This window comes from Pagrus major, chromosome 12, assembly GCF_040436345.1.
Source record: "Pagrus major chromosome 12, Pma_NU_1.0".
Taxonomy (NCBI): domain Eukaryota; kingdom Metazoa; phylum Chordata; class Actinopteri; order Spariformes; family Sparidae; genus Pagrus; species Pagrus major.
In genome coordinates, this window is record NC_133226.1 from 8,042,201 (window position 1) to 8,066,389 (window position 24,189).

The window sequence follows — 24,189 nt, forward strand, 5'->3', positions numbered from 1 at the left end:
TTTTTAAAAAACTTATTATTAATTTAAAGTCTTCATCATTTGGAAGCCTTGAGTTTTGCATTACGACTGTACCACTGATCTTGGTTATTTTTGGATCCAAAAGTGACCATATTTGGACAAGAAGTGGGAGCTGTGGAAGATATTCTGATTGGCTCTGACTGGGAACGAGAGGACATGCTTTGGTAATCACACACCCTGTGTAGCGTCTATTTTACTCTAAATCGGACCATAAATTACAAAATAAACATTGCAATGTAATGAAGAAGACTTGAAAATAACGACTGAGACCATGAACTCATTCAGAAACTGTTTACTGAGGTGATAACACCACCACATCAGACAACACTGACACCTGCCCTCAATGGACCAAACTCTAAGTTCATTTTTACCAAAACCAGACTTTAGTTTTCCAAGTGGCTTGTTATCGTGGCATCTTTTATGAATGTATGATAAAGCTCATGGTTCACTGTTGATGGGGCTATGTCACCTGAAGTAATATTATCACAGACCATTCTCATATAGTATAATTTGGATCACATGACTTGATTCTAAAAATATACACACTAAATATTGAACCTATTTAAACTGGTCTAGAAGGTTCTGAGTTATAGATGCAGATTAGTAGAATTAAAACTCTTAAGCTTGTCATGTGGAAAGTAGTACAGTTGGTTTTTCAGTAAGTCTCCTATTTTAATACATAACAAGTACAACAGTAATTAGTATACAATATCCAGAAACTCCCATTGGGGTACCATAAAACCAGGCCAAATATGCCTCTCAACATTGTACCATCATTTTATCAGCTTTTTTTTGTCTTCACTGGCTGTTGTTATTGTATGCTATAATTGCATCTTCCCGTTGAGCTTCCAAAAGTACGGTCGTGATGTCTCCCTTAACGTTCCTGCCTCCAGTTTCCTCAGGGCAACTTTCCATACTGCCGTTCAAAAGTGAGGAAAAAGCAGTCGAGGGACTAAAATCATATATCTGCATAACGAATGTACTCCGTCACAGTCTAATGATGTAGGCTGCACATCATGTAATGTAGCTAAGTAATTCTGGATGTGTGTGGCACACACACCAAGGAGTATATCTACTACATGTACCATGTTCTTTCCCTGTAGTTGTGTATAATAGATGTGTGCCCACTCTTTGGAAGTACTTTTCACTGCCTTCCTTCAGGAGGTTTTTAAACCCACCTTCCATTGACTTTTAAGGATCTATTCCATTTGTTTGTATTCTTTGACATGAAAACTGTTTTAGAAATGAGTGGGTATGCACTGGAAGGAATCTTCATTCTAAGAAATGAGGTTGCACTGAAAGAAACCCTCCGTAAAAGAACTACTCAATAGATTTCCAAGAAACCTGGATGGAGGATGAGTCTCGGCCCAGAATAGACCCAATTAACTTTTACTGCAGATCCAGAAAAAGGGACGGATCTGGACATTTTTTCGTAACTTTCTTAAACATTGTGAGATAAGGAGTTTTTTCAGCATTTTAATTAACTTTTCAAACCAAAACATTTACATTTTATTACATCAGACATCTGCCACTGAACAACTTACCTTCTCTTCATAGTGGATAAAAGATGCGGCCTCAGGACCGAGGTATTTGACCAGACTGGAGACCACAGCATTTCTTCTCTCTCCACCCTGCAAACAGAAGAAAACGCCTGAGCCAACACGATACTTACATTACACTTGCTCATCACTCAGCACTATTACAGAAGGCTGCTGAAATATGAATGCATGTTCTAGAAACATATCCAAGCTGGACACAGGCAGTAGGAGTCCATTTGAATAACTCAAGCATGGTCAGCACATGCTCCTGGTTGTATTAGTTCACACAGTGAGTTATGTACAGAGCAGCGGAGGCCTGAGGACCAACAGGACAGATCACCATAAAACATGCTGACAGATGTTGCAGAATTATCTAAGATTCCTCATCTGCATGTCACTTTACCTTTGCTCCGAGCACACCCCTGTGCAATAATTTGGAGCTGAGACTCATAGTCTCTTAATACACTCCTTACAGAAGGACAAAGAGTGAATTGAAGCATGGTGCCAAATTGCTTTCGCTTGAGGAATTTAAACAAAAAAAAAAAAGAAAAAGAAAAAAAAAACCCTCACAGTTAATTTGCTGCAGGGCTGCCAGTAGTGTCAGCTGAAAATCCTGTGAAATTACATAGCAAAAAAATGCCCTTTAGCATATAAGTCTGCCTGTGCAACAAACAAAAACAAAACAAAACAATAAACCAAAAGTCCAACAAGAGACGAATATGAAAAAACAAAAATGAAACTTAACTTAATATTAACAAGTGAGTCCTATTCACAGCACAAACAATGTGTAATTGCAACACTGGTGTCCACTGGCCTCACATACACTACCATTGTTTTCCTCTGTGTAGCAGCGAGGTAGCAAGTGGGGGTTAATTATTTACCACCCTGTGCCGCATGACACAGCAGGGAGACAACTACTCTTGAGCTTTGTAGCAAGTCAGACTAATGACCGAAATGCCAAAACAACACGAGAGACAGGGCCGGATTTATTTATTTATTTTCAGGTAAAGAGAAAGCATTGGGACTAAATGAAAATGTCAACACAGAGGGAAAGTAAGGACAAAAAGGAAGAAAGGATATGAGCAGAGTGTGCGAAAGGTCTGTATGGGAGAACAAGAGGATTGTATCCGTCAATAGCACATGGGCATAAAAGTAGCATATTGTGTCGATTCTTTTATATAATAATATAATAAATAATTATTCGTGACTAAGCGATTAAGTGACTCCTTCCAATAAAACCATTTTACATCGTACAACAAGTAGTCCTGACCATGCAATCGGATTGGTCAAGCAGACATTAAGACTGTGTTAAAATCAAAATGACATCACTCCTGCTCATCGCAAAAAATATTACTCTGCCATTTCCATGGCAACGTTTTAACTGACTGAGCTGGAGAAAAACTCTATATATTTATTGTTATTTGTGTGAAAAAAAAGGGAAGAAGGGGGGTTCAAACTTTAATATTCATGATAATAAATGTCAAACCACAGTGGACACATATAGACTGTGAGCTCCTGTTAGGCTATTTCTATCAGCTGTTAAAGTATCATTTATGAAGAAAAGAAAACCATGTCAGAACCTCACGACTGCATTTGAAGGAGCTCCAACATATTTATATAAAGTGCTGCATCGGATTAAAAGAGTTTTTCTTATTTTTTATAAAATCAACTTTCTTTGATATAATTTATATTTGTTCCTCCCTTGTGTACAGCGAGCCGGAGAGCAAACAGTTTTGTGAACGCAGTTTAATTCTTGTCTTTGAAAGGCTAAGGGCTAACAAACATGGACTGAAGCAGAAGTGTTGTGAATTTTGGAAATTAATTACCTTACTACCTTTTTTCAATATCTTTTCTTTTGGACTCTGATGTTATTGGAAATGTTTGGATCACAGAAAAACTGTTAAGCCTCAGAGTCAATTAGCTGTGCAGGCGAGCGGGGAATACAGCGCTACTAGCTAGTATACAACACATGTGAAGTTTGTGGATGTTGTGCCTAAATTTGTTCTGGGAATATAATTGTTTTCAGCAGATATCCTAAATATAACCAGCTAATTAGTTTTGTGTTTATATGTGAGTCAGTTTGGGAAATGCCACTATCTCTAGAAAGCATTAACGTTAGCTCAAGGTTGACTCGACACTGACTAGGAATCGTCTTATACTTATGTATATACGATTAGCAACCTGGAACACAGCAGCACAACATTATCCCAATGTTCCAGGATCCAGGAGGAAAAATAGCCGCTGTGTGAATATGGTCCACGCTCCACAACATGAATACATTTTTAATATATATTTATTTTGTTAGTAATAGTTGTCTAATCATATTATTACACTGAAGTAGGAGCCTTAGCATCTTTCGTGGCGTAACAGTGCTTCAGTCAATCACCTGGGGGGATGAAAATTGCCTGGCAGTGCTTAATGTGGGCGGTGCAGAATGTGAGGCACCCGGAACTAGGTTGGCGAGTTTGTAGTCAGATTGAGGGGTCAACCACACACACACATCTTTGCTGCTGGTTGAGGCCGTGACTTTGCCTGTCAAAGTTCACCACAGTTAAACTGCACACTAAGCTCAAATGCGGATTTGCTTTACCAATGGATGTGAATGTTTTTTTTTGTTTGTTTGTTTATTTGCCCCTTCACTTGCTTGAATGGGAGTCAAATGTTGATTTTGCATGTGTAACCACAGTCTAATTATGTGATGCCTTCCACCATGTGCAATTATAAAGGTTGTCTTTGTTTTCATTGCAAAGAGCTGAAAATTCAGAAGTACATGAACAAATTAAGTACCTCAGTGCCTTGGGCAAGTATTACCAAAAATAAATAAATAAATAAATCAAAAGCCAGTTGCAAAACTGTTTTACCCCATTGTTTCACATATCATTTAAAGTATCATTGAGCGAAACTGGCATGATGTCCACCCAACCGTTCTCCTCGGTCTATACACTGTGCTGTTTCAGAGCTCAGATGGTGCACAATCTCACATGCAATGTCCAGAATGTTGCCCCTGGGCATTTTGTTTGGCACATTACATCATTTTAACAATGCACACTATCTTGCGTTTGTCCGCACGCAACATATGTTCCGGGCTTAATCCTAAACATGCATGAGAAATAGTAAAAGCACTATGTGATGCTGAAAACTCTGTTCTGTTCTGATTCCTTTCATGGTGGGAAACTAATTGACATGATTTCACTTCAGAGTCACATCTCACCAGGCAATTTGCGAGATCAGGAATAGCTCTTGATAATAGAATATTTCATGCCTACCCACATTTGAGCCTATCTCGCAAACCACACTATCATCTTACAACTCGTATATATGATTATATAATTACAAAGCCTCACCTTAATGAATTAATGCATCAATTAATTCATGTTCATTTACTATTTATATGTGTCAGGAATTTATATGAGATCACAATGAATCACAATGACAATTAAAATTGATGGCACAAGGTATAGTGGTTTATAAGGAGAGAACACAGGTTATATTATAGATATATATATATAGATCACTATAGGAGACTAGACCCACTAATAATGGCATCTGTCTCCATGTTGACAACCCATTACCTCCTTGGAGGTCCACTGAGAAGCCTGCAGGCCGGCAATGAAGCCAACCAAGGCTGCATTACCACTGGGGCTGGTGGCATCAAAGGTAACACAGAATGGACAGTCAATGGATGATCCTGCCACTATTTCTCCAGAGAAGCCCTTCTCCTTCCAAAAAGCCTGCGGAGAAAAAGAGACAGCTTCATCATATACAGTATCGATAATCATAGCCGTTTACTCAAAAGGCAGCGCAAGTTATATCGCATGGCATCGCTTTCAGTCCCGGCCTGAAGGCAGAATAGATCCTTGTGGCAACAAAATATCTTTCACTCAAGGGTTTATTCTGATCTTGTCAAGTGCATATAGCTGTCGGGATACTGTCTATTATAAGTGTATCTTTGCCCCAACCACATTCACTGCCAGTCAGGGGAAAAAGACAGCAATTCACATGCTTGAACTGCCTCATAATCTCTCAGCATCCTTGAGCAAGCTTGTATGTAACTTGTATTTCGCAAATAATCCTTGAGATTCAATTCAACACGAGCAAGCTCCCCTGAAGGCCAGCAAACACAAGCAGCACAATGTAGCTAAACCACCATTGTTTCCGCATATGCCAGGAATCAATGTTCACTTTACTTCATTGTCTTCTATAGTTGTTGGAAGCAGATTAAAAACACCATTTGAAATGTTGAATAAATAAATAATTATATCTATTTTGCTCAATTCAATGAAATCGGTTTGAAACCAAATGAAAAGTTATGGTAAAAAAAAAAACAGAATTAAGAAAAAAAATAATAATATGCAGAATTTAGTACAAATATGGGTCTCAGGTTGTTGTTTCAGACTTTGTGTGAGGTCTTTGTGCCCTGAAGCCACTACACCACCACCTGGTCATTTCAAATCGAAACTCCAAAACTCAAAGTACTTCTACCTCCAAACTGTACTCAGCTGAAATACTTCAGTAGATTAACTTATTGTAAATTTGCGTTGTTACGTTAAAATGAAAATAAACACAATGCAGGACTCTACTTCTCACCCGCTGTTAACAGCTAAGTTGCTCTCCTCCTGGCATTTTCAAAATGGATTTGCATTGCCCTCTTGGTTTAACCACCACAAAGTATGCAACATATCCTGTCAATAAGCCATTTGTGTCAGAGGAGACAGATAGTACAGCAGGAACATTTCAGTATCTTCATATTTTTCTTAGGTCTCCCATTTAGTAGCCAGCCGGTGATTGTACAAAACACAAAAGTAACACTTTTTGGTGCGTTGAGCTTTGTTCGCATGCAATATTCGCTTTTTCTACCTAGCTAAATTATCACCCTATAGAGACCACACAATGCATGTACTTGAAGACTGTGTGCTGGTTATGAATGAGTCATCTACAAATTGAATGCTGTCTGGTATTGGGTTCTGATCTGTATAAAAACGCATTCAAACCAGCGTATTACATGGAAGTCCAACCATCCATCCATTATCTGAAACCGCTTATCCTTTTCAAGGTCAAGAGGAGGCTGGAGCCGATCCCTGCTGTATTACATGGAAATGAGAAATAAATGTCATTTAACCAACATACAGTGTAGCATAACTGTGTCGTACAAAACTGAACCACATACAAACACACACAGTACAAATAAAAAGCATAATCTTGTCTGAGATCGGTTTAAAGGGGACCTTAATATTTTGACAGGTTTTATAATTACAACATCTTTTCTTTGGTACTTCCTAAGATGGCATGAGACCTACAAATGGAAATTAAATGTCTCATTAAATAATAAGTATTTGGCTTTCTTGCACACGCTATGTGTAGCCTGCTGGCAAATTCGCGGCCTCATGTAATAATAAGGGACTCTAAAGTACCTGCAACCAAGGCTTTTGGCCAGAACAGAGTGTTTTGAGTGTGCATCAAATGACACATCAATTTGACATTTCTTATTTATGCAAACATTTATTTTGGAGCTTACTTCGATGTTATAAAGTTGGATTACTTATATCAGCAATCTTTGTATCACTTCTGCATGCATATGTCTGCCAACATCATGATGTATTTCAATGTGTTTTTACTTATTCATGCATCCAGATATACTTTATCTCTAACACTGTTGGTAATTGTGACTCTGACACCCGACTGTTGCATATTTATTTATGCATGTTACTTTTACTTTTCACTATGCGTTTTCAAATAAATACTGACTTGAATTGAGAAATGATCATTGAAGAAATGAAAGCAATATTCAAGTTGTCTTTCATTATCTTGCCTACTCAGAAGACATTTTGCTGCGACTTCAAAAGAACAACTAAGCTTAATGCAACCACAGAGAGTGAAAAACAAAACTTATTGACATTGCCCTGTGCTGCAACGCTCCCAAGTGTGGCCTAAGAACAATGGACCATTATAATTTTACACCACACTAAAAAAATTATTTGAAGTAGCAAAAGCACTCTAAATCATATAAGATTTAGATATGGCAAGGTACCAAATAGTTTCTTATGGGCCAGACCCATCCATTTTCTGCACAGGACATCTCAGCTGCCCTGCCAAGGAGCCCTGTCAGGGAGGCTAATTTGACTGATCAACAAGCGTGAAGTATGATGGCATACCTTCATCCAATTTGAGACTTCAAGAGACACTCTGAAGAGAAGAGGCTGTTCCTGGCAACACACAGCGAGTACACAGTGCCAGCCCATTCTCAATCCCAACACGTCAAATACAGCAGCCTGTTCAGCATCCCTAAACTTCTACATTTGATGCTGTAGATACACCTGTAGCGTCACTTCTTAAAGTGCCTCTCTAGTGCACTAATATAAAGAGCAAGAAAAGTCAGAGTCAAGAGGTAGGTTATTCACATCACTTTCCCTCTGGAGACCAGGGTTCACATCCCATCTGTGAGTCCAGAGTAATTAATTTTTTTAAATGTATGTAATGTAAGTATGTAAACCTATGTAAATGACTTAACTGATGCCATTTTCATCACTGGGTGATGTAACAACCCTAATAATAATCCTAACCCTTACGTGACATGAGTTATGCAACTTGTGTTACGAGACTGGATGTAATTATTTTAACCCAATAGCATGATGAGTAAGTGGTTTTGATGCCTAACCCTAACCAAGTAGGGGTTTCTTTTTGCCTTAACCTAACTAAGCTGGGACCATTTTACAATGTTAATGACAGTCCAAAAAAAAAAGTATATTTCATATTATTGCTAATTTGACCACAGATCCTTTATTTCCTTTATTTTGAAAGTGTAACTGGACGTTCCATTGTGCTAACTTGACCGCAAAGCCCTTCATGTGCAAAACTGATGCTAGAAGGGTAGGTGGAGTGCCATGGTTTGAATCTTAAGGGCACTGACCAAGCTGTCCAATTTGGGAGTGAGAACGTTTTGGTAGTGCACAGCACGCTGGACAAGGATGTAGTTTTGTAAACACACCCCATAAGTGTCCTAGTCAAGAATGCCTCAGCTACCTCCCTGGTCGTATCCCACTTGGTTCTTCCATGTGAATCTTTTTACCTCAAGGCAGGACTACTGCGCCACCTGCCACCCAACTGGTCACCCCACAATGATCCACTGTTGCAATTTGATGGTTTTGGCTAAATATTAAGCACAGCAGAGAATAATGGAGGCACAACATCCGTACATTTTTATTTTGACACTACAATAAGAATTATTTTAAGTAGCAAAAGCACTCTAAATCACATAAGATTCAGCTTCGGCGACAAACCTGAAAAAGGGTGTTTATTTCAAATAATTTCTTCAGGGCCATCATCATTCACTTTCTGCAGCTGCCCTACCAAGGAGCACTGTCAGTGAGGCTAATTTCATTGATCAACAAGGGTGAAGTATGATGGCATACCTTCATCCAATTCTAGAGCTCAGGAGGCACTCTGAAGAGAAGAAGCTGTTCCTGGCAATATGAAGTTGTAGTTGTAGACTCCCAGTGAGTGAGAACCCTGCCATAGTCAAGGCTGCCTAATCTACCTCCCTTTGTCATTGCTGGACCTTGTTCATGTACACATATGTGAATCTTTTTACCTCAGGGCAGGACACCTGCTGCACCTACCACCTGACCTGTCACACCACAACTATCCACAGTTGGGACTGGATGGGTTTGCCCAGGCTCCCTCAGGCTACACGATATGCTGTAGCTCAGTCTTTTACACACAGACCTTACATAAACTCCATATAATGCAGATATGATTCAGCTGCTGAAGGAGTTGTCCTGGCAAATTACCCAACACTAGGAAGACTCATCACAGGTAAGTGAAGAGACAGATGTGATGCCCAGCCCGAGGCTGCCTCCAAGGATCCTGAGAGGGACAAGCTTCTGCTTCTTGGTTTGTCCCCCACTGTGGAGAAGATCATCCAAGGCAGGAATGCAGACTTAGCTATTTATGATGAAAACGCAACATCCTTGGGCTTGCACAAGTGATGTGACAAGAGCGTTTCAGTGAACTGCTCAGTCAGCTCTCTCTTTTTTTTTTTTTACATCTGCTAGCGAAATGTCTGCTGCCATCTGCTATCTAAGTTTCTCGTTGGTTGTGGCTGTTTTTTTTAACCGCTCTCCCCTGAAATGTGTCCGACAGAGAATAAGATGGCAGTGTCCTCCACTAAGCACACTCTTCTTCTCCCTTCAGTGGGAATTGCTGGTGGTTCTTCATTTCCTAGAAGAGGATTTGTTTGTATGCACTGTGTGCTTCCCTCTCAAGCTGTTTTCAATCAAAACAGCAATGTTGCTCACTCTAACTTCAGCTAGAGTGATGGGGGGTGTCTAAATATTTATGTATAATTTAAAACATGGATGTCATCGCTTTATCACCACAGTGTTCAGAAATCTTCCAGACTCCTAGATCTTGTGGCACTTATTGGCCACTGAAACCACTCATCATCACCTCGTGTAACTTGTACCAGAGTGATGATGGAGCAAATTCGGTTTGTTCGACCATTCAGCGGTCACCCATGTCAACATGCAGACTCTGACTTGTCTGCGATAGCTTACTCAGTTGTCTTGACCTTTAGTGTCTGCTTCTGCTTCGATGCACCTTAGTGTCAAACCTTTTGCAAACCAAAAGCAAACATTGTGCAAAAAGATGATGTATTTTCTCCCACGGCACAGCTTTAGGAAAAATTAGTATTAGTGATTCAATATTTCACGTCAAGGATAATCTTTTTTTTTTTCAATGAATCCAATTTATCATTAACATCAATACATCGCAGTAATACAACATTCAATGCCACTGTTTAAAATCACAACTGTCCCTTGATCCTAATAAATGACAACAACTTCAACCAGATGTGGAGGTATCTGACCCACTGCTTCATCCAGAGCTACTAGCAGTCAATGACACTTGTGGGTTTTCAAGCATGAACGACTTTTCTCAGGTACACAAAGTACATCTCAAGGGACTTTGGCTGAGGTGAGAGGCCTACACATCAGTGTACTTTGTTCTGCTTGATAACGCTTCTACAAGTTGCTTTTGACCATGGCCAATGCGCTTCTTTAGTCAGTACACTGACAGTTATTGATGGCAAGGGACAAGGTTTCTGAGGGAAGGACTGGCTGAAATCAGACCTGATTGGTAATCAATGTATTCAAAAAGATGGCCCTAATGGTCTTCAGTTCGACTGAGAGGGAATTGGCCTACTCTTTCTAACCCTAAGATTTTGTGTTTAAGGGTTCTGCAGGAATAATCTCCTAGAGGCCAGATTATATTGAAAATGTGGTCAAATGTAACACAGAAATCAAATGGTGGCTTTAGATGTCAAGCATAGACACAATCAGCCTCTCAGTAAGGGTGAGATAGAGCATCAGAGGGAAGACAGCATTGTTTTGTGGTTCTCTGAGTCTGTAGAGAGCGTTGAGACATGCACACTGCCGCAGTACAACACTTGTTGTACATGCACTTTCAAAGTAACACCACGCAGCAGCAGTGGCGAAGGGTCCCGTCGCGGCATGCACAGTTGAAGGCTGAATCAAAATGTTCACAGTGACATCGGTCTGCCATCATGTCGAGTTAAATTGTGCGATGTGCAGTGACATGAGACCACAATTTGCCTTGTGATGGTGGGAAACTCTGTACTGTAGTTGTTGATTGATAAAAAAAGGACTGCATTCCATAGTTGAGTTGTGCGTGCTGGCTTAATATCATGGCTTACCGGCACACTTTACAGACCCATTTTGATTGTCTGTAAAATGGCTGTATAGTTGCCATTTATATAACCAGTGCCTATCAGAATTCACATCGGCAAAATGTGTTCATTTTTAAGCCAAATAATCGTACATTTTGTACACATTTTTTATCTAAGTTGTGTCTCCTCCAGACTTGATCAATTGTGGATTTGGACTGGTACGCCAGAGGTTACTAGTGCAAGCTTGTAAAAGTCTGTGAGTCTGCAAGTTTGGGCAAGGCCACACAGAGAAAAGGAAAATCAAATAATTCATATTCTAGATCAGTGACCAATATTTTCATGTGTTTATCAGACTCCAAATGCATCTTGGCAAGATACCAAGGCACAGATCTAATAAGTGTTTGCATGAGCGCTAATGATTTTGTGTTCATTATGGTAGGCACATTTAATCCACTAACAAGGTGCAAGAGCATTTTGCTAATTAATTGTGTGGCTGTATAGTGCAAAATGGAAAAGATTAAACAAATCAAATTTCATGTGCTAGAAGCTCTTTTTGTACGTCGTACTGACATCCATACAGAACTTGAGCCAAATGACTCGACCGCTGTCTGCTGCAGGGTTTTCTTTTTTATATAAAAATAAAAAACAAATACATATTTGAAGGTGATGTTCCACAGTGTGAGTCCACTGCTGGGAAACATGTTTGCCTTTGTATGAAAGAAGATATTGCACAGTTGGACTTCAAATGTATTTCTGGTCATGAATGACTGAATACTACAGACTTCTATTTGTATTTTGATCCAGTTTTGATCCAGATTATTCAAATACAGGGGCCTCTTTCACCAAATTTGCGACATTCAATCTACAATTTACAATAAGAGCATTTCATCTTCTGCTCATTTTCATGAATATCACTAATCAAAACAAACGGCGCACTTGGAGCCCTGTAGGACTCACAAATTTATCTGCAATTTGCAATCAATTCTGAAACGTGACACGGCCACCATTTGTGATCTGTGTGTAAGCAGCTCTCTTAAATTGCTTTTTAGTGAAATGAGCCTCTGCGGTGCAACTGTAAAATACAAAATTTGACAAGCATGAAATGTAATTAGATGTTTTTATCATCGGCATTGGGTTTGGAAATCCACCAAATGCTGTTTTCCATTAACCAGACAGAAAGTTTCACATCCAACCACTTATAAGTAGGAATTTAATGATAAACTTCAAAAATTGCTTTTTTTCTTTATAGCTGTAGCATCCATCACATTATTTGAGTTTAATGATTGTTTTAAATTAATGTTTCTGTGTTTGTATCATCAAACCATGATTAATGTCAAAGTCTGTTCAAACTGTGATGCATCTTCTGTTACTCACCGTCTGGTAGGTGATGATGAATTTTATCATGTGGCCCACAGGCATGTTCTGTGTAAGGAATTCTCTCTGGCTGGGCAGGGCTGGCTGGTAGCATATCTTCGCTGTTGGGAAAACAACAGTACAACATGAATCCCAAAAAACTGTATGCTCTATTTAATTCCATTCAATCCATCTTCCTTGGTCTCACCTGGCGTAACTTATTTATAACTTGGCGAGCAAATCTCTGCTTTATTTGAGAGTCGGAGTAAAAGAGGAAAATAAAAATAAGTTAAGACGGATAGTACACTTGAGCTAATCCCTCTATCGATCAGGAGGGTTTTATCTTGAATCATTGACTAGCATTAATGGCCTTGCAAAGAAATCCCCATGACCTAATAGTGCTCCGGCTGTTGCTGTGCTCCAGAGTACTAATCACAGCACTTACATCTGTAAAAGCTCCATCTCACACTGATGTGAGAGCAGTCAAATAACTCCATCAGTACCATGAGAGCAAGTGTATGTCACGCATGCAGAGAAGCCAGACTGCCTCTGTGCTTGCTCTGGCAAGTAAAGCGACATCTGGCCTAAAGCCAGGCTTTTAACGAATGAACCAGTGGAAGATGTGAAACATTATTTAGAAACTGTCAAGAGCCTGTCAGCAACCTCAAAATAATGCCCTTAATGCTAAACAAAATTGATGAGCCTCGAGCAGTAAAATTGAAAAACAGTGACATGATAAGTGGCTCCGAACTAATTTGACATGGTCACTTAGACGTTTAAATGACAGCACTGTACACATGACATAGGACCTGTCAAGTAGTGTCATATTCATAATGCTATTTGTTTTGACACCAAAACCGTCTAAGCTGATAGCAGGAGATGCCTTCTACCTCATTATTTGTCAGGCAGATGTTAAATTGTCATAGGCTAAATAAGACATATTCTGGCATCTTATTCTTTAGAACGGTAAAGTGCTCTTCAGTGACAACGCTGTCATCCACTCTCACACACACAAATCTGCTGTGACACTTCTGTGGAACTTTCGTGCAACTCAGCATTACATTTAAACCGAGATGACCGACATGAATAAACAACTTCAATGGAAAGGCAGTTTATATAACTAAACTGGAAGAGTGCCCTCAGAAGAGTCAAGTCAAGATGGCAGGGATTATTCATCTCTTCTTGTGCCTAATTTAGTGGATAATAACATGTCAGGTGTGGAATTAATCTGCAGGTGCTGTTCAAGATGTACTTTTCTATAGATGTCAGTCTTTTAGGCCATGACAATGGCCAAAATGTGGCTTGCAATAGACTCGGCAAGAATTGTTGTTGAGTTCTCTAATTCTTACTAATGTAGTTGATAAGTTACATCACTTATATAACATTCGTAAATAAAGTTACTGTTATTTGAACCCAAACCCCAATGTTTTCCTAAACCTAACCACACTGTTTTATTCCCTAAACCTAACCAATTAGTTGTCATGTTAAATTCTGACCAAGAAGTGTTCTTGCCTAAACTTGACCAAAGTAGTTTTAGTACCTGAACCTAACCAAACTGCGAGCGTACATCGAAGGTCCGTTACTGTCCCTGGTACACTGTAATAGTCATGTTGTTTTTGGGAATGGTGATATACTGTATATTGTTTTCTCTTGCACTCAATCTATTCAGTCGTTTAGGTACAGTATGGGGATGTGTTGGTTGATCACTTGTGGCTGCTACCAACCGCTTAAAAGGATTGAGGAGTCAGCAGTCAATGTTCGTATAAAACAGAACAGTCAATAAACTAGGTTTGTTTATTGCAACCATGAGAGGTCCTTGAGCATACAGTCATAAATGTGCACAAACAATATTTGACTGATGAGTCCAGCAGTAGACCTATGCGACATTAGCTGTGGACAGATACACACATAGAGGCACACTCAACAACACAGACACACACGACCATGATTTCCTCCAGTTTTACGCCTACTGGAGATAATAACATGAGATGAAGCACGGTTCTGTTTGTTCAAAAGGTAGATAGCTGATAAATAGGGACAAGAGTGCTGCTTGTAAACAGGCTTCCATTTGCAGCAGTGATACAATTAGACTATTGTCATGCATTCTTTATGGCATCCAGCAATTTCCAGACTTGTTTGAAAGTGCCTCACTTTTGGCACCTTCTGAAAAAGTGGCCTAAATCCACTACAGGATATGGCATTTCCACAGAATAATACTGAGCATTTCCTCTCAGACAGTTGAACCTAAAGTGGCTTCTGCAACTCCACAACAGTGCAGTATTTGCTGCTGGGTTAGCACTTCAAACTGTACACACAAACAAAAGACAGGCAAACATATGTCTGGTGCTGGTTTTCCATAAATTAAACTTATTACTTTATTTTACTTTGGAGTTAATAAGGTCTGGCCATTCTAGCATATCGCTCAAAAGGCAGGATTGGTAGATTTGTCGGTTGGTCCACCACTTTGGTGCAGACTGAAATGTCTAAAAGAAATTGCTGTATGAATTGCCATGACATTTTCCACAGAATCCCTTGACTTTACCCCGAGGCTGACATTTGTGAAATGTCTCAACGAACTGTTGGATGGATTTATATTTGGTACACACGTCCATGTCCCCTTCAAGATGGACTGTAATGACTCAGGGGTTCTCCTGACTTTCACTCGAACATCACCATCAACTCAAAATGTCACATTGTCTAATACTTTGGTTTATACCGAAGGAAGTTTACGAAATACCTGCAAAACTAGTGACATTCCAATCATCCAACTGCACTTTGTCTTTTGTATTCAACCTATTCATTAAAGATCTGTAAGAAAGTTGATTTTTGAGTCTCATTCCCAACTTTGGGATGGCCGCATCAATATCTGATGAGTTGGGAAACCTAAAGTGTCAGTATTTGACGAGTTGGGAACTTTCAAGTTTCTTAAAAATTGGACCTTTAATGATCATATTGCTATTAAAAATATTTGGCAGTTTTATATATAGTTATGAACAATCTCTATGGTGTCAGTCAGAGTCCTGAACCATTTTAACCAAAGAGCACCTGTGTCTTAGTTTGACCAGAGGATGAAAGGATAAAGATGGGGTTTATCCTTGGACCGGACACAGAGGAGTGCGGCAGGTTCCCTCTAAAACATGCTGACACAATCCCCTCTCACAGTGCTCTCATTTGACAGTTCATCAGAAAGCTTTTTGCATCACTCTGTCATCTTTGGAAAACAGATTTAAGTTCAAGAACGTCCCAGGGCTCCGGAGCAATCTGCACAACTGCTAGTTCCTGACCCTTAACACCCTGACTTCTGAGTACGCTGCTTCCCCCAGAGTGGTTTCCTTTCAGTCTTTTCATCGCCTTTCTGTCGTTCTGAATCTCACTTTCCTCTTTTTAAAATACTGTGGCATTTGAGCCGCTCTGTCTTCATTTTTGTGAATGCACTAGTGGTCAGCGTTGACCTTGCTTTCCCCCCTTGCCGACCTGTGAGTTACGTCTTTGGTAGCCTCCAGCAAGGGGCTTCAGAATTTCCATTATTTTCTCACTCTACACTTTTATCATGGTGCACAGGCACCTTTAGTGTCTTTGTCAGTGGGATGAGAAAAGCGAAACATGAAAAGCCACTCAAATCACAACGTAACATCAAAGGGATGATGAGCCAAAGATGCAGTTTCTGAATGGCAATTTATAAAGAGGGGTGCATAGAAACTTTCAAAAGTATGAAAATAGCTTAAGCTAGCTAGAGCTGAGGTGTAGTTCATGGCTGTGCCGGTGTAGGCTGTGAAATTGGATCATCTCTTTCATCCCGAAAAGCCAACAGAGCATTGCAAGGCATGTAACAACCTGTTGTGGAGAAAAAGAAGAAGTAACTAATGTATAACCTCTCACTTGCCTGATGATGCTTTTTCAACAATCCAGCATATGAGCCTTTTGATCAAAAACAGGGATACAAGGGCCTTTTATACAATACCACAAGGCATGTATCCATAATATCCAGGAGGTCAATGCAAAAGAATGAAGCACTAACAACATATGGATACAAACAACAAACGATAACAGCCCTCACATCATTAAATCTGTCGTAAATATGCGGCACAATTCACCAACCACTTACTCCAAATGTTAGATGGAGTCCTGTATCTACGGGCACATTACATCACAGATCTTTTATTGAATTATGCATGTAGCCCCTTGACACTTATTGAAATTGAAGGCTGGGAAGTAGCAGCAGACACCCTCCCCCATCTCCCTCCACACACACACACTGTAGCTCTGACATTTCTTAATAATTTCTGCTGTTGGTCTCGACAAAAGCAGACTCAAGGAGGAGGACCCTTTCGGCTAAAATTGCTCTCATTAGTTTATGAATTCATTTAACTGTGGTCTGATATCGGATGGCTTTTAATCTCCTATGAATAAATAGCTCACTAACCATAGCTGGTGGACCACAAACAGGAAATAGCTGAGAATGTTTTTCTCAACCAGCTTCTTTCTGAAAGGGACGAGGTTCTACATGAACACACTATTATCTGCTGGTTATTTCCTCATGAGATTTCTGCCTCTGTGGTTTGTCTGTGCTCGTCTGGCTGCTTTGGATAGGGCAGGCCTGTGTTGGGAAAAGGTGATGTGAGGTATTTTTGTGCACTGATCAAAATCTAGGAATACAAGACCTGAAGTCTGACAGTTGTTGTGTTGTTTGCTCGTGTTAAATGAGGGGTAGACCAGTGTGAGTGCCGGTCCATCAAAATGAAAACACAATGCACAACTCTACTCCAATATACCGTGTGTTATTCTTGGACTGTCCCCAATTTTCAGAGTTGAAAAGTCGAAGAGTGCAAATTCTTCAAATAAATATATCACTCAAATCTATTTGATATAATATAGATATACATGAGCAGCTGCCCCACCAGCTGAGTCACCAGGATTACATGTTGGTTGTTGATGTTTCTGCAAACCACTGATACGTTCACATTTGAATGTGTCATAGGCCTACATACCATATTGACATTTCTGCAAAACGTGTCCTATCACGTTCCCATTACCTGTTTATTAGCTGACTGTCATATCTGGAGGTGGAGCGGATGGTGGTGGAGTTACAGGTGAGAATGCTGCCAAGCCAATGACCTCCGTTCGAGACTGCGTTTCAACATCTGGAAGCGTGAAACTACTGGATCCTGTTGAGGAGACCTCGGGACAATGTCCAGCCGTGTTACTGTCGACAACGCCAGTAGTTTTTGACGCGACCTCAGAACATCTCCAGCTCTATCTGGAGCATAAGCACAGCGTTGTCACATCATAAAATAGAAAACTGAACCTGAAGAAATGTCTAGTGGCAGCATAAAGAAAGACTGGTCAACTCGTAAGTGACCAAAGAAGGTTACTGTACATTCATCTATAGATATGTAAGGATTCTATTTGGCATTGGAATCTAACTATGTCAACTATGTTGACCTGCGTTAGCCTTAATCACGTTGTGTGATCCTCAGGTCACATGAAATACACTCCAGTCTGCCTGGAAGGGTCTGAAGCTGAGTACATCACATATTGGCACTGGTTGCCCTGGAGACAGAGGCAACATTTGCTAGGACAGCTGCCCAAACCAGTCACACTCGGGAAAAACACAGAGTTCCTGGTAGTTAAGTTATGCACCACAGAGCATCTGTCCTGCTGCCGGGCTGCTTACAGCGCTGTCAGCCAAACCATGGCAGACTCCGGCAATCTGAGGGGCAAAAGAAAAGTCAAAAGGGCACCAGTCTGCAGAAAACTGTGATGCATTTATGGTGAAAGAGTTCAAAACCCTGATTTAGTATGCAACTCAGATTTGTTGTATAACTAGGACAGCTCTGTAGTAAATACACACAGGGACCTATTAACTCTCTAACCATTAGGGACAGGTAGAGGCTAACTTTTTTTCCAGAATGTTGGGCAGCTTACATGGAACAGCATCACGTTTTCTCCACCAGAAGGACACCCAGAGGGCAGTTCAAAACAGTGATACAACTGGCAAAGTGCACAGTGAGCAGCCCTGTTTTATTTCCCATACATTTACCATTCTGATAAAAGCAAGATAGCCAAAAATGCTTGGGGAGGAAAAGATGGCACATGATAAACGAGTTGTGTTTAATTTGATGGACTTGTTTGCCAATGCAGCCAGCGACAACACTACTGTCGGTCAAATCTAATCAAACCATACCACACACAGTCCCGGGGAAGCAGATTAATTGTGTTTTTGAGTGTGAGCTGTTTTTCCTTTATGCAAGGAACTTATTTTCAGGCTTTCTTGCACCTACGTTAGACACCAATCTTGAATGTTACAGTTTTTTTTAACTCTCTAATTAAAGTAGAACTGTTATACAAAAAATAAATAGTGAAATAGATACACAGATGCAGCACATCAGTCTATGTCGGCCACAAATTGCAGAACAGAAGATGTCATTTACAAACAGTGTCACTATAATGTCACACTGAGTAGCTAGTAGTAGTCTTCTTTGATAAACAAGTGCCATTTTTAACATATTGTTAGAATTGGAAGGTTTCTCCAAAAATATAGGGGGCAGCATGTCACCAGTGTAACCAACCACTGCTGCGCACTAAGTTCTTTAGTTGAAGCTAGCTGCCATTAGCTAATTAGCTGAGTTAGCCACGGAGCCAGTGGTCTACTGAACACAGCCTCTGTGACTGACGGAGACAGGAGAATATTCTATGGAGGTGACTTTCAGCCGCTCTGACCGAGACTATTGTTTACAGGAGGGCGTGAAGCAGGAGAGGACCGAGACAGAGTTGGGCATCAGCAGTGGTTGAAAGAGATCTCGCCACTCGCATACATCTCCCAGCAGAAACTACGAGGGTGAAAGCAGCTTACTAAGACCCATATGGACTTTTCTTGTGACAAGGTAGCAACCTCCACTGGCCAGAGTAATTACTATGGGAGTAAAGGAGGAAGTTGGGCAAAGTAGTATAAAGACTGTAAAGACTGAGAAAGTCTGCATAGGGAGGACTATGGGACGGATGGTCGGGTCAAACAAGAACAGGTAAGCAGCGTGAAACCAGAAGTCAGTGGTGAGTTATTTTAACTTACTTATGGCAGTGTATAAAATGATACTGAAGTTACCTTACGTAGGTACATTTGTGACTGAAGTTACATAAGTAGCATAGTTATTTGAACCCAAACTAAGCTGTTTTCCTAAATCTAACCAAGTAGTTTTTTCAACTTAACCAAATATTTAGCGTACATCGAAAGTCCGGTATGCCTGTCACTGGTATGCTGCAACAATCATGTTGTTGTATTGGGGCCAGTGATTTATGTCGTTTTGGGAGTAACTGGCAATTGACCTATTCAGTTGCTTAGGCATGAGGATGTGTTGCTATTGAGGTACAAAATGGTGCTATAAGATTGGACGGGCCAAGACTACCTGGTTAGCACGCTAACTTTGGTGGACATTTCTGCAACAAAGTACATGTTGTCAACATTGTTGTTTCTTCCCATTTGGTTCATAATATTAGTTCATTTTTTAAAAATGTTTTAACCAAAATTTTGGCCATATCTTACATTTTGCCCCTTGTCAGATTTTTTAAATGCCATGTATTATATATGTTTATGTCAAAAATTGCAACCTAACCCTTTGAGCAATTATTTAGACAGATATTCAGTATGTGCCTCAGAATTACACTGTTGTCACACAGAAATAACAAGGGCTTTCAAAGAGACTATTGACCACAGTATTAACAACTTCAATTGGTGAACAAAGCTTTGCAAGGCCACGTCTACTATATTTGCCTGCTCATCAACACTTGCTATACTGCTCTTCAGATGAGATGCAAAATACACACATATATGGATTTATAAAGAGATTTTTTTATAGAGATAAAAATCAACTGCATGAGTTATCTTCACAATCGCTTCCGCTCCCACTTTGTGTTTAATCCCTAAATTATACTCAATTAGTTTCATTCACAGCACAGCGGATAGTCCTGCCTCACAGTGTCAGTTGACAAATCAATGCTAATGCACCGCTTACCTGTTTTCTACAAGTGTAAACAAGGCTCTGGACTAAAGCGTGAGTGGCAGCTGTAATAGTTTCCTCACCACTGCCCAAGCCTGCTGTCATTACTGCAGCTCCTCCTCCATGAGAAGATAGATGGCAACATCAGATATAGTGTTGCTTGGCTGCCTGTCAAGTTCAGTTGCAATCAGATAAAATCTCCTTTCAGTCAGGGACAACGACTTCTGAAAGTGACGTCAAGAACTTCAGCTTCACCTACTCAACAATAAATATCTGTGCACATAATACACATGGCCACACAGACGCACATGTGCACACAGAGCCGGACAGTCATGCTCTGTTGGGGAAATCCCTCTTGATAAAGAGAGACAGAAGAACACATTGAAATAAAATGTTAATTGAGTAACTGTAGAGCTGTCTTTCTAACTATCACTGAATGTTAGACCGTGCGCCTAATTGCATTATACTCCAACTGCATGCTGTGAAAGCCTAATTGGCTTTTTTTTTTCTTTTTTGCTCACAATGAATATACATGGGAACCTATTTGCCGACCGAAACATGCACATAATTCAACTTTATTTTCCAAAGTCAACACATAGCCAAAATTCTCATTTCCAAGCTCATCCTTTTCATGCATAACAATCTCATATAAACCAGACGGTTCATAAATCATTGAGGTGAGTGAGAGAAGTGGTAACAAAAAGAAGGGGGGAGAAAAAAACTGACGGAACTCATTATAAAAGATGGATGGATGAATGGGGAGATAAATCCAGGAGCCAAGAACAGGACAAACTTGATATATTAGGGAACACAGAGCTCATAGTTGTGTGTGTGTGTGTGTGAGTGTGTGTGTGTGTGTGTGTGTGTGTGTGTGTGTGTGTGTGTGTGTGTGTGTGTGTGTGTGTGTGAGAAAATGTATTGTTGGTCTATTGATGCCACGCGGCTCTTGAACTCTTGAAAAAAAAGTACTCATTTTTTCCTTTCGTTTTATTCCTTTTCATCCATCTACCCATTGATTCAAAACCAAGTGGCCTGAGAATTCATTAAGAATGTCAGACCAGTCTAATACACTCCAAGACAGCTAACTTTACCAAAATGTGGAAACCATTTCTTGAATATGTAAATGTGAATGTATCTGCTATTTTATCTCAAGCTTTATATGAAGTAAATGAAATGCCAAGACCTAAATACAGAGGTTGTTGCAGCCCAGTCTCACTCTCAACACGTCAGATACAAGGTCCGAATTACAGGGTGATGGGGGGTCTGACAAGGTACATTTGTTTGTGATTTTACAGCACCAGGGTTGCAAAACCAGACTGAGTTTAAACAGTGCGGCTACAGTGGTGAGCTAAGACGCAACTGCTGCCTTATGGCAACACTGAGGAGACACGCTGCCTCAAATTCATAAACAACAATGTCATCATCCATCACAATGTTTCACTGTAGACATCATCATATGCCAATTCTGCAGACATCGCCCAACCCTAACAAATACTTCAGTATCTATTGGCAGATGGCAGCGGGCTGAACAGACTATGGCTGGGGTGGATGTTGTCTTTTTATTGTGACTTAATTATTATTCATCAGTTAGTCCATATCGTTTCATTTTTTCTGTGTTTACCTTTGGGAATTACAACAGAAATGTAATTTTACAATCTTGTGTTCCAGAAAGTCAGTTAAATTAATCTTGAATCATGAATCTTTAATGTTCCTGTCATGGGCATCAGAGCTATTACAGTATGTGAGGGTTGGACAAGTCCAATTCATTCTTTAAAATTATTCACTTAGACTCCTTTACTTTTACCATTTTGAAAATCCCTCGGCGCTCATTTCAGAGAAGTGATCGAAGATAAATGTAGTTTATTGGAAAATGCATAGGAGCACTTTGACTACAATTGTCCTCTCCACTTTACTTATTGATTTTATAACATTAGATATATTAATTTAACAGAAATTGCAAATGCATGCAAGCATAAGAGATCTTCAAGTTTGAATAAAAAATGAGTGGTTATTATTAGAGATGGATTCGAGTTAGTCATCGAATCAATGTCTGTACTTTCAGCATTTTAATATCTTCAAATATGTGATCTGGGGCCAAATACTTTCTCTTGATGAAATTACAAAATGTACCCTTTAGTTTTTTTCTCGTGCTAGTATAGCCAGATAAAAGGATGAAATCACTTCAAAGCATGCCAGTGGTACTGTTAGAACAGCCTAAAAATCATGCGCAGTGTTTGACAGATCTGCCTGCAGAGTGTTTTGTTTTGCTTCTTCTTTTCTTTATTGTCTATGCTGAGTTGCACAGTGCTACGTTTGAAATTGTTGTTATCCTTTACTGTCTTTTGCTTGTTAAATGGAAAACAGAAAATTCAATAAAAGCCATTTGAAAAGATAAAAGGAATGTCAGAAACAGACAGAAAAAGAAGAGCCAAAAATGAGAGGTTATGGATACTGAGGACAATCCTTTAAACTGCTACTGTCCAAGGGAGGCTTGGAATCATCTAGAGTCATTATCATCATCCCCACTGCCTGCTGTGTTAAGCTCTCTTCTTCCCTCCCCCACTAACCGGAAAGCTTCTCAGGTTTGCCCACTTCTGTGACATTCAAACGAAGCATGTCACGCAGATGACTTCAAGCAGCAATCCTCTCTTTAATTTATCCTCGTCTCCTTTTGGGAGAGGTGACGTCTCTATCGCCGGCCCGACTTTGGCTTTTCAAAGACCCCGTCAATCTCCCCCGCACTGATTTAAGGCCAAACCATGGCACTGTGGCACCCGAGCCAGAGCAATCCATGCTGCATAATTCAACACCGCTCTCAAACCTGTCTCATTAAGGATCCTGGCCATGGTCCATGGCTCTGAGTATGAGGTTTTGAGTGACAGATCTGTTGCCAGCTTAGTGCAAACAGGCACAGAACCCAGAGTAGGCCCATGCTTCAGCTTCGGACGCTTCCAAACCTGGCAAACACTCGCCCCGGCTCTGGGCCTCAACATCAACTAGCACCCACTTCTGTCTTACCATGTGTCCTGGACAACACCAGCTCAACTGCCAAAACAAAATCGGACTTCCAGTCAACACAAGTTTACCCTGCAGTTGATTGGAAGTTGGAATGCAGGATTTCTATTTTCTGACCAAGAAAAACAATAAAAAGTGGATTCTACTCGCTTGCACAACATGATGTCAAATGCACATGGCTGCAGTAATGTGTGCTGTTGCGCTGAAGTTTGATTTTCAACATGACATGTTTTAAAATGGTTCAATTAAAAACTTTCTGCTTCTCGTGAACAGCCGGAAAACACTCCACTGCAGGGGGCCATATTTTTCTCTCCTTGGTAGCTCACTTGCAGAGAGGATGGTAATGACGTGTTTGTCACTTTCAACTTCCCACCGCCAACCATAACGAATGTCGCATTAGCCCCCAGTTGAAGTTTCGGCCTTAACTCTTGCTCTGGTTCCAAAATCCAATCCAGGCAATTCCTCAGCCGAGAGCCCCGACCTCAGACAGAGTTTACGCCAGCCAAAGTGATTGCCACACCCCACAGCCGAAAAAGATTTAGGAAAATCAAAGATTTATCTGCATGGAAGAGGAGTTTGCCACATTTGA

At 40.2% G+C, this 24,189-nt stretch overlaps 1 protein-coding gene across 1 annotated transcript in view; it reads right to left on the reverse strand.

The window, feature by feature from the left end:
- Nucleotides 1–24,189, reverse strand: part of LOC141005576 (probable flavin-containing monoamine oxidase A) — a 48,415-nt gene that overhangs the window by 12,230 nt on the left and 11,996 nt on the right. Inside the window, exons 8-10 of the mRNA XM_073477456.1 lie at nt 12,613–12,713; nt 5,129–5,287; nt 1,563–1,649 (exon numbers count right to left, since the gene is read on the reverse strand). Of these exons, the coding sequence (XP_073333557.1) occupies nt 1,563–1,649; nt 5,129–5,287; nt 12,613–12,713 (347 nt within the window). The remainder of the gene's footprint in view (nt 1–1,562; nt 1,650–5,128; nt 5,288–12,612; nt 12,714–24,189) is intronic.